The following is a 12,702-nucleotide window of genomic DNA, read 5'->3' as shown; positions in this document are numbered from 1 at the left end:
CCTCTGAGCACTGAGACCTGGCTTGTCCCCACCCCACCCCCACCCCCACACATCCCACCTCTTCCAGGGCACACATCTCCAGAACACAGATTTTTAGGAAAGGCAGCCTTTCTGGAGTAGTTCCCCAGCAGCTGAGAGCGGCTGGGATGGGGGACAGAGGATGTGGCAGGTGGCAACGGCATCGGCATCGAGTGTGTGAGATCGCCAGAAGCTCTGGTGCTGAGCTGGCGAGAGAACAGAGCCCGACAGTGACTTTGGACCAGCCCTGGCTCCCTGCCTGACCCAGTCCGGATCCAGGGATGCTCCCAGGCCGTGCAGGGGACTTTCTGGCCAGCCTCCCCAGGAAGAACTTGCCAGGTGCCAGCTCAGTGCTTTCCCTGGACCGACTCACTCCCTTAATGAGTAAAGGAGGAATGAAGGAAAGGAGAGGAGGAGATGCCTCGAGCCTCTGCCCTGACACTGACCTCTGGCAGCCTCTGCCTCTCCTGGGGTTCCAATTCCCCAACCCCCCAAACCCTCAGCCGGCCAAGGAAGACCACTTGAAACTCAAATTAGCGGAGACCCATGTACCATACGGGTCAGCCAACACTGATTTTGTGAACAAAGTTTTAGTGAACACAGCTCGTTTGTCTAGGTGTTGTGGATGGTTCTCTCCTAGTCCAACTGCAGAGTGGAGCTGTTACCATAGAGACTGTGTGGTCCACAGAAGTGGACCTTGGAGCTTCCTTGGGAGCTGAGGGTTTGGACCCTCAGTACCCTTCCCCCAGGACCTACTAGGAGTCTGCAGTCATGAGAATATGGATTTCCGGGAGAGGACGCCTCACTCAGCCCCAACACCCCATCCCTTCCACCCCTGAGTCTGGCCCAGCAGTTTGGACCTGTAAAGCGGTGTAAGGTACTGGGCAGAGCCCATGGGCTTCCAGGAGGGAGGTCTGATGAGCCCCTTTCACAGATACGCTGGGGTGGGAAGGGGCCTGCCTGTGTGGGGACACAGAGCACTGCTCCTAGGACAGGGCCCCTTCCCTTTTCTCATCAGGACTGCCTCTGCAGAGAAGCACTGCGAGATGGTTGACTGCAGCCCGGTGGCAGGGGGAGGGTCCTGGAGCAGGACAGGGGCGGGCCCATGTGGGTGTCCGGACCGGGGAGTGGGGGGTGGGTCTGCATTTCTGAACCTCGGCCCCCCACCCCACCCCACCCCGTCCCCCACTGCAACCTGATGGGGCAAGGGGGGCAGGAAACCACAGGGGCTGCCACAGGTCTCACTTCCTGCCTCACCCCAGAAAGGGGAAGGTCCCACAGCCTCCTCCCAAGTTGGGGTGGGGGCTGGGCAGTTGGCCGCCAGCTCTGCTTGGGTGGCTGGCTCTCCCCCGCCATGTTCTCCCTGACACACGTGTGGTGCTCACTCAGCATTCATAGGAAACGAGGGGAGAGGCTGGGCTCCATGGTGGGGAAGAAGAAAGGCAAAGCTGTGATCCAGGAAGGATGAGACCCAAGAAACAAACACCAGGGGCTAAGAAGAAATTCTGTGCTACTTCCTTGAGGCTCAGAGAGTCCAAGTAACTTCTTTAAGGTCACACAGCTCACCAGTAATGGATTTAGGAATTAGGCCCAGGTGATCTTAACCCAGAGTTCACCTAGAAGGAAAAAGCTTCCTGTGAAATCCCTGGGGACCCTGGATTCTAGGATTCAAGGTCATCAATAGTAAAGGAGACTCAGCCTGACGATCTCTGGCCAAGGTCACAGAATGAGTGACCTTGTGGTAGCACAAGGAAGGACTGGGTTCCACTCCCAGGAGGCAGGTCTCAGGAGGCAGGAGGCGTGGCCCCTCTCCGTACAGGAAAGTGTTCTCTCTAGGGGCCCAGGGCCCACACCTCCCCCCACAGCCGGTACCTTGGCCCCCAGACGCAGCTGGTCGATGGTGTTCTCGGCCTCTGCATACTTGGTGAGGAGTTTGAGGTAGTCCTCCTGCAGGAGAGGGACAGCAAAGTGGTCACCTGCCCAGGCTCCTCGCTGGGAGGCCCCTCACAGGGAACCCACCCTCCCGCAGGGGCTGTGGTTTCCTCTAAGGGAAAGACCTCAGCAGTGGGGCCTGAGCAACCACCCCTCAGGCACACATGCAACGCGGACTCCACGGCCGAATTCGGAGTGTCAGAGGCGGCAGGACCACACCTCCAGTGGCCCTCCCACCATCCCCGACAATGAGTCAGGGAGGAGGGCCTCTGGGCTGCTTCACCTTGATGCAGGACCCCCGTCACAGAGGGCCAGAAGCACTGTGTCCAGATCCCCTGCCCGTCTGTGGGCTCTGTGGGCAAGGCCCTCTGGGCTGCTTCACCTTGATGCAGGACCCCCGTCACAGAGGGCCGGAAGCACTGTGTCCCGATCCCCTGCCCGTCTGAGGGCTCTGTGGGCAGGGGCCTCTGGGCTGCTTCACCTTGATGCATGACCCCCGTCACAGAGGGCTGGCAGCACTGTGTCCCGATCCCCTGCCCGTCTGTGGGCTCTGTGGGCAAGGGCCTCTAGGCTGCTTCACCTTGATGCATGACCCCCATCACAGAGGGCTGGAAGCACTGTGTCCCGATCCCCTGCCCGTCTGTGGGCTCTGTGGGCAGGGGCCTCTGGGCTGCTTCATCTTGATGCATGACCCCCATCACAGAGGGCCGGAAGCACTGTGTCCCGATCTCCTGCCCGTCTGTGGGCTCTGTGGGCAAGGGCCTCTGGGCTGCTTCACCTTGATGCATGACCCCCATCACAGAGGGCCGGAAGCACTGTGTCCCGATCTCCTGCCCGTCTGTGGGCTCTGTGGGCAAGGGCCTCTGGGCTGCTTCACCTTGATGCATGACCCCCGTCACAGAGGGCTGGAAGCACTGTGTCCCGATCCCCTGCCTGTCTGTGGGCTCTGTGGGCAAGGCCCACATCTGTCTTCCCACGGCCCTATGTGCAGCTTACACACTCTGTGCTTAACACGTATATTTTAATGGTTGAACGAATGAATGATCAAGGGTCCCCTTGGTAGAAAAAGTGAAGACTTGAAAATGACTGTTGTATCTACTCAGACTCATACATAACTCGCCTTAAATAAAACTGAAGAGCTTCATTAAAACAAGTCATTTCAGGAGGGGAAAGCAAAAACAAATGTCACTGGTCACCGTTGAAGGACGCTAGGAAAGTGATATATTGTTCTAAACACTGGTAATTAGGACAGAGCCAAGCCTTTCTCCTGTTCTTCCCATGTGCACAAGACCTTGGTAACCAAAGAGTTGATGAGGGGAAGTTGTGATTTTATAGCAGATTTCCATCAAATAAATGCAGAAGGGATGAAAGCGTGAGGATGCCATGTGTCACCGCAGCTGAGGGACTGGATCAAGGCCACGACCGTCAGTGGCCACTCACATTGCAGCTGAGAAGCCAGCAGGCAGCCCCTGCCTCCTGAGGGGACCGCCCATGATGTGCTCGTGCCCCAAACTCCCTGCCTGTGTGGTGTTCGTGGCCTGGAGGGGAAACAAACGGGTGATGACAACCCCGAAAGCCCTCTAGCTCTAAGCTGACAGAGTGCTGGACGAAGGGACACAGGAAGAGACGTCAGAGGTGCCTCCACAGGTCCAGACTGTGGGACACACTACAGGACAGAACCGGCTCCTTAAATAAGTTACAAGGAAGAAAGGAATTTGAAAAAGGACAAAAAAAAAAAAAAAAAAAAAGAAGCGAGGTGGGGAGACTGGCCTGTGGTGGCACAGTGGATAGAGCGTCGACCTGGCACGCTGAGGTCGCCGGTTCGAGGCCCTGGGCTTGTCCGGTCAAGGCACATACGACAAGCAGGCAATGAACAAATAAAGTGAAGCAACTATGAGTTGACATCCTCGTTCCCCTCTACCTCCCTTCTCGTAAAATCAATAAATAAAATCTTTTTTAAAAAAAGATACATTGGCCCAATGAAATATTCAAGCTCTGTTTGGATCCTAATTTGAACCAACTTAAAACAAACCAGCCATTGATGAGACACAAGGTGAGAGCGGAACACTGACTGGATGTTGGATGATATTAAGGGATTGGTGTTAACTTTAGGTATGAAAAGGGTGTTGTGGTTATGTTTAAGGTAGAATCCTTATCTTTTGGTGTACACACTAAAATACTTTTTAATAAAATGATCTGATGCCTGAAATTTGCTTCAAAATACTCCCATAGAGCGAGTGGGGGAGGGGAAAGCCAAGGACAGTAAGGTGGCCAGGGGGTCGGGGGAGGCAAATGGACAATGAGATGGGGGTTCACTAGACTAGTTATTCTCTTGCATATGTTTCAAATTTTTTCACAGCAGAACTTAAAAACAAACACTGACTGCTCTTGCAGCGTGAGTGGCCATCCCAGGTCTCTGAGCAAAGGGCTTGGGACTCTCTTCATGGCCCCGGGGTACAACCCTCTCCACCAGCAGGGGGCTCCTGGCCCAGCCAGAGGTGCCCCTCCCTCCCGCTTCTAACTCTCCCAAACCAGCAGGTGCCTGAGTGATATGCCTATAGGAATGAGTCCGCCTTACCTGGAGCTGATGGACCAGCTTGGTGGCTTGTTCAGGAGTCTGAAATGCTTGGGGCACCCCGGTGATAGGGTGGGTAGGAGGTGGGTCCTTTGCCAAGCTGGGTTCTTCACTGCTCAACAGCACGTCCTGCACAATCTCAGCGAGCGACTTGAAGATCAGTGGTCTGGCAGGGTCCTGAGACTTCTTGCTGTGGCTCCTGGCCTTGGGGGGCCGGTAAGTCTCATCTTTGGGGAACCTCACCCGGGGTCCCACCTTGGAGAAATCAGGGAGCGGGTAGTTCACCCGTCCCCGGCCGTACTTGGGGGCATCAGAAGAGGTGTGGCCAGCCACAGTGGCTCCCTGCCTGGGCTGCGGCCTGTCTTGCCCGGCTGGCCTAGGCAGAGGACTCCGGGGGCTGAGGGAGCCAGTGAATCGGGAAGGGAGCGCCTTAGGTGATATCCGTGTCCGCTTCCGGGCTTGGTCCCCCGGTGGAGGGCAGGAGAGGCTGGCCGTTTCCGTCCTCCATCTATCTGCAGGACACTGCAGGCCCCGGGCTGGGGGTGCTGAGGAGTCCTGGAATTCCACGGGCGTTGCCAGAGCAACGCCTCCTCCAGTTCTGCCGTCTGGATCTAGGAGGCGGGGGCTGGGGCTCTGGGGTGCAGTTTCTGCCAGGGCAGTGGGCTGGGGGACATCGGTCTCTCCTTCCCAGCTAGAATCAAGGCTGTCACTAGGGTGGTCGAGGCTCACGGTCCCACTGCTCCAGGACCTCGCGGAGCTCAGGTCAATGGTTGGGTTGACCTCAGAATGTTCTGGAAGTTTGTCTCCACTGGCTTGTTTGACAAAGGCTACCGAGCCTGTGGCCTGACCCCACCCAAGAGCCATGGGGCTGGTGTTTCCACTGTCCCCGGAGCAGAGACCAGTTTCATACTCCAGCCTTGGGGAGCTCTCCCCAGCGTTCTCAGCCTCCTGGTCTCCCAGGGCCTCGGCTGGCTCCCCCTCAGTCATGCCCGGCTGAGGATCCTGCGGTGGCAGCCAGTCGAGAAGCAAGCTGGAACTTTCTGGGCTGCTGTCCACATCCTCTGCTTCAAACTCTGGAAAGACAGGTCATTTCTTAGCACATGGGGGTCTGAACTCACCTTGGAATGCTACCTAAGTCATTCCACCACTCTGGGCCTTCATTTCCTGCTCATGTGGTGATGGCAAGACTCCCAGTAAGACCCCACCCACATGGCCAAGTACTTACTAACCTCCTCTAGTTGTCTCCAAGGTCCTCCGAACTCAAACCTCAAACCTGCTTATCCCCCCACTGTTTTCTGTCCCAGCAAATGGCAACACCATCCCATCCAGTTGCACAAGTCAGAAACCTGGGAGGGAACTTATGCTATCTGTCTCCCCCTCACCTCCATAATCCAATCTGTCACCATCACCTCCTACAGAGCTGTCAAACTCACCAACTGCTCCGAACTCCAGTGCCCCCACTTTGGCCCAATACAACATCCTCTCTCCCCTGAACCACTGCAGTGGCCATCTAATCGTCTCCTCAGTCATCACCTTTGCCCTTCACCGCATCTGAACACATCAAGCTCCTCCTGTTGTTCCAGCATAGAGCTGAACCTTTAACCTGGTCCTGAGGGCCCCCTGAGCTCTCCCGGCCCATCTCTCTCGGGTCCTCCTCAGTCTGTCCTGTCCCTGCTCTAGTCATGCCCACCCTCTCCCCCCACAGAGCCTCTGCACAGGCTGGTCCCTCTGCCAGGGTCCTTTTTCCCTCCCTTGACCTAGTTAACTTCTATTTCTCCTTCAGGCATTACCTCCACCTTAACCTCATCAAGGAAGTCTTCTCATAGAGGTCAAATTCTCACAAGACTAAAGACCTTAACTTTGAAATACTTTTTACAGCTGCAATTTTCCACTTCTTCATGTGATTGTATCATTAATACCCCCCCACACACTACACTGTATGATGCTGAAGGTAAGGACACCATCTATGTTTACCGTTTATGTTTATCTACTAATGTATTTGCAGAGTAGGTGCCCAATACTTGTTGACTGAACAGGGAGAAGGTGAGAAGGGAGGGAGGACAATAAGGTATGCAAAGCTCCCAAAAAACAGATAGTTGTAATTATCAAATAAGAGGTACTCAAGAAATATTAATCCATTCATCACCCCCTCACCCATTTATCAAGGCATCATCCATGCAGTCAATGTTTATTGAGCACCTACTCTGTCCTAGATCCTATGTCAACCTTTCAAATAGAGCCAAAGTTTCATGAAATAGTTTGCATACTGCCAAGCACAGACTCTCCGCTCTGGCCAGATGCACCTTTGTCATAACCCTTGTATCACTCTCTGCTCCCTCTGCTCTTTCCCTACCCTTGGAATCTCTGCATCCTTCAAATCCTTAAAACCTCCTTCAGCAAGTCTCTCTTGTTTACAGCAGCATTCTCGAAGTCCAAAGAGGTTAAGCATCTTGCCAAAGACGACACAGTGCTTCACAGAAGGCCTGGACCTAAAACCCAGGCCCCAGCTATGCAGGCAAGTTCATTTCTGCCACTGGGGTTCATGCAGTGAGATGGAGAGAGTGGGCTTTGGAGCCAGGGACTGTGGGTTTGATCCGGGCCCCTTTGATCCCTCAGTGGGGGCCAAGGGCAAAGAGCTGACCTCCCTGGCAGTCCTTACTCAGACTAGGGGCCAGCCCCTCCTACCTGGAGGAGGGTGTTGAGGAGGGAAGGAGATAAGTCCCCGGCTCTGCCCAGCCCTGCACCAGGCACACAGTGAGGGTCCAGGGCTTGGCAGCAGCTGTTACATCATAGCAGGGGGTTACCATGTGACCTCAGGAAGATGCCTCTGCCCTCTCCTTCCAGTGCACCCGAGTCTCCATTCCCTGAGGCAGAGTTCAAAGACAGCTCCTGATTGGAGAGCTCTGGGCTGATCTGGCATGAGGAATTTTGGGTCCTAACGCAAATTAACCGCACTAGCAGCTTAATGGCTCCTTGACCATTCATGGAGACCTGCCTGATTCAGAGAATCCTAAGATGAAGTGTTTCATTCAGACACCAAGTGCAATAGGCACCATGCACCAAGCTCTTACTGTTCTCAACGGTATTATTCCTCCCATTTCACCGATGAGGAAACCAAGATTCAGAGAGGAGAAGGGACTTGCCAAGCCAAACTAGAGAGTTCACTGAAGTTGGTCTCAATGCAAAGGGAACAGTTATTTTAGAAAACAAGGGATGACAACATTCCTACTGCTAAATGAGTTTTTACAATATCTTAAAAACAGGCATAACCCCTGGATCAGGCAATTTCAACGACCATGGTTATTATCCAATCAAGTGTGCAAGGATGTGCTAATGCTATCCATCTCTGCGTTATTTATAATAGCAAAACCCAGAAACTACCTAAGTGCCCAGCAGGAAGAGATTGGCCCAGCAAATTTCAGAATACCCACACCACGAATTCCTAACCAGGCATCGGGGATGACTTGTGGAAGAATATTTGATGAGCTGGAAAAACGCTCGTGTCTATTAAGTTTCAAAAAAGCAGGTTACAATATGGTTTGTAAAATATTGCTCCATAGTCATAGTACATCTGTATATCTACATATGGCAAAGGAGTTACACAGGTGTGTCGTTTTAGTTTTTCCTCCTTTTGCTTGTATTTTCTGATTTTTCTGCAATAAACGGTATTACTTACATAACTTAAATCTTTACAGTTTTTAAATTATAGACTTCATAGTCTTAATTAAAAATGTTTCTCTAACTCCCTCCCACTCCCCGCCTCTGGCCAGAAGGGGGGGTGTTTGAGGGGCACAGTGTGAGGTGGGAGAGTCAGCGTCACCTTCTTCCGCGGACCTTTCCGATCCGGAACCCCGGTGCCCGTCAGGCCGCAGCTCCAAGCTCCGCTCCAGTGGCTGCAGGTGCTGCTGGGCCAGGCGGAAGTCCTCGAGCAGCTCGGGGCTGGCGGCCTTGGGAAAGGGCCCCTCTGCGCCCCAGCTGTGCGGGCCGCTCCCAGCGGCATCCTTTTCCTCCTCCGCCCAGGCCCAGTGCTGTCGCCGGGGCCCCTTCCCCAGGCCTGGCTGGGTCCAGGGGGCTTCCGTCCCCGATCTGGCCATTGGCCTCGCCTGCGCTTCACCTGGGCCACTTCATCCTCAGGAGAGCCTGCTCCTCTCAGAACCAGCCATCCTGCCTGAGGCCTGTCGGGACACAATCAAGGGACAGCATTAACCCTTGAGTCCCCTCTTTTCTTCAGAACAAGAAGTTACCGGCAGGAACTCTGGAATCAGACAGCCCTGGGTTAGCTCCTGGCTCCATCTCCTTGAAGCTGTGTGACCCCGGGCAAGGCACCCTTCCTTCACTTTCTTCATCAGTAAAACTGGATAACAATTCCTCTCTCTCCCAAGAGTTGTGCAAAGTGACCTGAGATACGGGATACGGAGCCCAGCGGCCAGCCCACTGGCCGGTGTGAGGTGTGTGCTAGCTATTGTTACTGGTGCCAGGCCCCATGCATGGGCCCTGTGCATAGGCCTGAGCCTGGAGGGTGGGGGAGGGAGGGCAGGGGTCCCGTGCAGGCCTAGGAAGTCAGCGAAGGTCCGCTCAGAAGCCACTCCCGCTGGGTACCTTCTCTGACCCCCCCCCCCATTCAAGTAGGAACTCAAATCAGGAGTAGGGGGATGGTGAAAAAAGCATTCCAGTCACCAAAATAATTGAAAACAGGTACTGAAACAACAAATACATGTGCACACACGTTCAGGGCAGCACTACTCACAACAGCCCCAAGGTGGAAGCAAAGCTAACGTCCATCAACGACGGTGATAAACAATTTGTGGTATAAACATGCAACGTTCTAATAATCAGCCATAAAGAGGAATGCAGTGCTGATACATGCAACACGGGGGGCCCTCGACCACGACGCGCTGTGTGAAAGGAGCCAGACACTGAAGGTCCCAGGCAGTGTGACGGCATCGACATAAAGTATTCGGAAGAGGTCAGTGCGTGAGAGAGAAAGCCGACTGCTGGTTATCGGGGGCTGGGGGCAGGGGCTGGGCAGGGGCTGGGCAGTGAATGCCTGCCTGATATGCACAGGTTTCTTTTGGGGGTGGTAAGCGTGTTTTGGAACTAGATAGAGGTGTCGGTTACACAACACTGTGAATATACCACAAGCCACTGAATTGCTCACTTTAAAATGGTTAATTTTATGTTATGCATCACCTCAATTTAAGAAAGGCATTGCAGGCAGGGGCACCAGCGAGCACAAAGGCCTAGAGGCAGGAGGTGTGACTGGGTGGTCTCCTATAGGCTGTGGCATTGAGGGGAGGGCTGGGTGGCTGGATGGCAGGGCGTGTGGGCGAGCACAGGTGGTGGCCAGACCCAGGCCTCTCGGGTCCTGCTCAGGCCTTCGAAGGGCATTCCCTCCAGTGAGGCACATCAGGGCTCAGGGAGAGTGAACCGGGAGAGGGAAGCCTGGCTGCAGAGGGACCATGATGGTGGATGGTGGACTCAGGGCTCCTCCCCACCGGCCTCCTACCCTCTTCTTCTCTCCCTCTGGTCTCCTCTGCCTCCTCCTCTCCGGCCCTCCTGCGAAGGCCTGCCCCACACAGGCCTGGAAACACAGACCTGGCAGAGCAGCAGGCATGGTCCCACAGCAGGAGCCCGGCGCGGCCTCGGGCCTCACTCCACAGGTGGGCAAGCTGAGGCCCAGAGAGCAGAGGGGCTGAGCTTCCTTAGGACAAGGCTGGGGTGCAAGGTCACCACGTGGCCCAGGTCAGGGCTCCTCCCTCCATGCAGTGACAACTGAGTGTAAATAATTCCAAGCCCCCCAGGTCTGTTTGCCCCTGCAGCCTCGTGAGCACCTGGGTCTTGGCCAGAGTCTGGCTTGTATGGTTGAGGAAGGTTGGCAGGCAACTATTTCTGGACAGAAAGATCCCCGGGGAACATGCAGCCCAAGAAGGGCTGTAGCCTTCTCAGAGCTCGGGTGGGGACAGTGGCTCAGGGGCCTCATTCTCTCCCCGCCTCAACCTTCCTCTCTCCCCCGGCATGTCCTCAAGATCACCCCGCAAGCGTCTCCATGACCCTACTACATTTGCGGGACCTTCTCTTGCCAGCCTGGGCGAGAAGCTTTTCCTATATATTCTCAAACAAGTGAATGAGTCACAGGGAAGCTATTTTTCACACACAAAAAACTGAAGCTCAACATGGAAGAGTGACTTGGCCACGATCACCCAACCTTCGTGACAGAACAAGATTGGGAACTGTCCATTTTGGTCCGGTGGTCTCCAAAATATTTTTTCAATCACAAAACTCATCAGTGAAAATATATATCTGCTTGCACACCCTATATACCGGGTGGGGCAACACATCAGGTGGGGCAAAAGTAGGTTTACAGTCGTGAGTTTGTGAAACAGTTTATTCATGTATTATTTTCCCATATGAACCACTGCAGACCTATTGATACTTTTGCCCACCCTGTTTATGTCTTATAGCTTTGTAGACATGTATTCTCATGCTAATATATTATATTACATGTATTAAAGAATATATATCCAGAAATGATTTTTTTTTAAAGATGCAATAAAAATAAATATTTTAAAGGGACATTCCAATCCTTTTCTCCATACCCTCTGGGGGGCTTGTAGTCCTCTTAGAAATCCCTGCTAGTGGGCCTTAAACTTGAATGCTCTTAAGAACCCTCTTAAGAATGCAGATTCCTAGGTGGCCCAAAGAGAGCTGGACTGGGTCGCCCTGAGACAGGGCCATGGAACCTGCATTTTGACCGCGGCCCAGGCAAGGCCAGCCCCGTAGGTTGACTAGAACTTCTTCCAGCTGCTGTATGGCAGGTACTAAAAGCCGTTGCTTTGCTATTTCTGAAACCTCTGCCTGAGGAAGGGCTGGGGAGGCATGTGGTTTTTTGACTTTTAAAGGGCTTTTTTCTAGCCCTGCCAGAGAGCAGCCTGGCCAATCACAGAGGCCTCTGGGGTACAAAGAGGAACATCCTGTCCCCTGGGATGAGTCAGTCATCTCAGAAATCTCGCTGTGACCAGGGGAGGCCGCCCACCAGAAGCTGCTGCGGTCACTAGCTGAGTTTTGCACGGGCGCCCCAGGCCCCAAAACCTGTGAGCCTCTTCTGAGCAGGGACTCTGCCTTCCACACAAGTCCCCACCCTCGGTGCCACGGGGCTCAGGACAGGCCAGTCAGCTGGTCCGTCAGCAACACCCATGAGCGCCAACCACATGCCAACCTCAGGCTGGACGAGGACACGGGCTCCCTGGGGGGCTTAGGGAGAAGCTGAGGGGCGTCCAGGGACCGGGTTCCGGCCACGGGAGGCTGCACAGTGAGCCGCCAGCCGCTGTCCTCACCGCACCACGGGGAAAACGCTGCCTGCTCTCGCTGCAGCGGGCTGTGACGCCCTGCACAGGTGGCCTGGGTGTGACTAAGTGAACTTTGAGGTTCCTGGTTGTCTCATCGGCCTCTGAGGGCAACAGCCTCAGAACAGTGAATCCCCTTCTGGGGCCCCCCTTCATAGTAACAAAGATATATACTAAGCAAATTAACTTTTAAAAAACCTATGACAGGTGAGGAGGGTGGAGGGGTTGAGAGAAAAAAAAGGAAGAAAGAACTCATGGACACAGACAACAGTGTGGGGATTGCTGGGGGCAGGAGGGAGGGGCGGAGGGTCCGGGGTAAATGGTGAGGGACGAAGTCTTGATCTGGGGGCAGGAGGGGGGGCGGAGGGTCCGGGGTAAATGGTGAGGGACGAAGTCTTGATCTGGGGGCAGGAGGGGGGGGCGGAGGGTCCGGGGTAAATGGTGAGGGACAGAGTCTTGATCTGGGGGCAGGAGGGGGGGCGGAGGGTCCGGGGTAAATGGTGAGGGATGAAGTCTTGATCTGGGGGCAGGAGGGGGGGCGGAGGGTCCGGGGTAAATGGTGAGGGACAGAGTCTTGATCTGGGGGCAGGAGCGGGGGACGGAGGGTCCGGGGTAAATGGTGAGGGACAGAGTCTTGATCTGGGGGCAGGAGGGGGGGCGGAGGGTCCGGGGTAAATGGTGAGGGACGAAGTCTTGATCTGGGGGCATGAGGGGGGGGGGCAGAGGGTACGGGGTAAATGGTGAGGGACGAAGTCTTGATCTGGGGGCAGGAGGGGGGGGGCGGAGGGTACGGGGTAAATGGTGAGGGACAAAGTCTTGATCTGGGGGCAGGAG

At 54.8% G+C, this 12,702-nt stretch overlaps 1 protein-coding gene across 4 annotated transcripts in view; it reads right to left on the bottom strand.

Annotated features, from left to right (window-relative positions):
* The window catches only part of AKNA (AT-hook transcription factor), a 57,216-nt gene that overhangs the window by 31,785 nt on the left and 12,729 nt on the right, over positions 1 to 12,702 (bottom strand). For all 4 annotated transcript variants that reach the window (XM_066256414.1, XM_066256413.1, XM_066256415.1 and 1 more), the window contains 3 exons: positions 8,346 to 8,700; positions 4,529 to 5,598; positions 1,891 to 1,965 (listed from right to left, as the gene is read on the bottom strand). In XM_066256414.1, the coding sequence (XP_066112511.1) occupies positions 1,891 to 1,965; positions 4,529 to 5,598; positions 8,346 to 8,619 (1,419 nt within the window). In that variant the 5' untranslated portion in view covers positions 8,620 to 8,700. The remainder of the gene's footprint in view (positions 1 to 1,890; positions 1,966 to 4,528; positions 5,599 to 8,345; positions 8,701 to 12,702) is intronic.

Source organism: Saccopteryx bilineata, chromosome 2 (genome assembly GCF_036850765.1).
Source record: "Saccopteryx bilineata isolate mSacBil1 chromosome 2, mSacBil1_pri_phased_curated, whole genome shotgun sequence".
Lineage (NCBI taxonomy): Eukaryota > Metazoa > Chordata > Mammalia > Chiroptera > Emballonuridae > Saccopteryx > Saccopteryx bilineata.
This window is presented reverse-complemented; position numbering and strand designations above follow the sequence as displayed.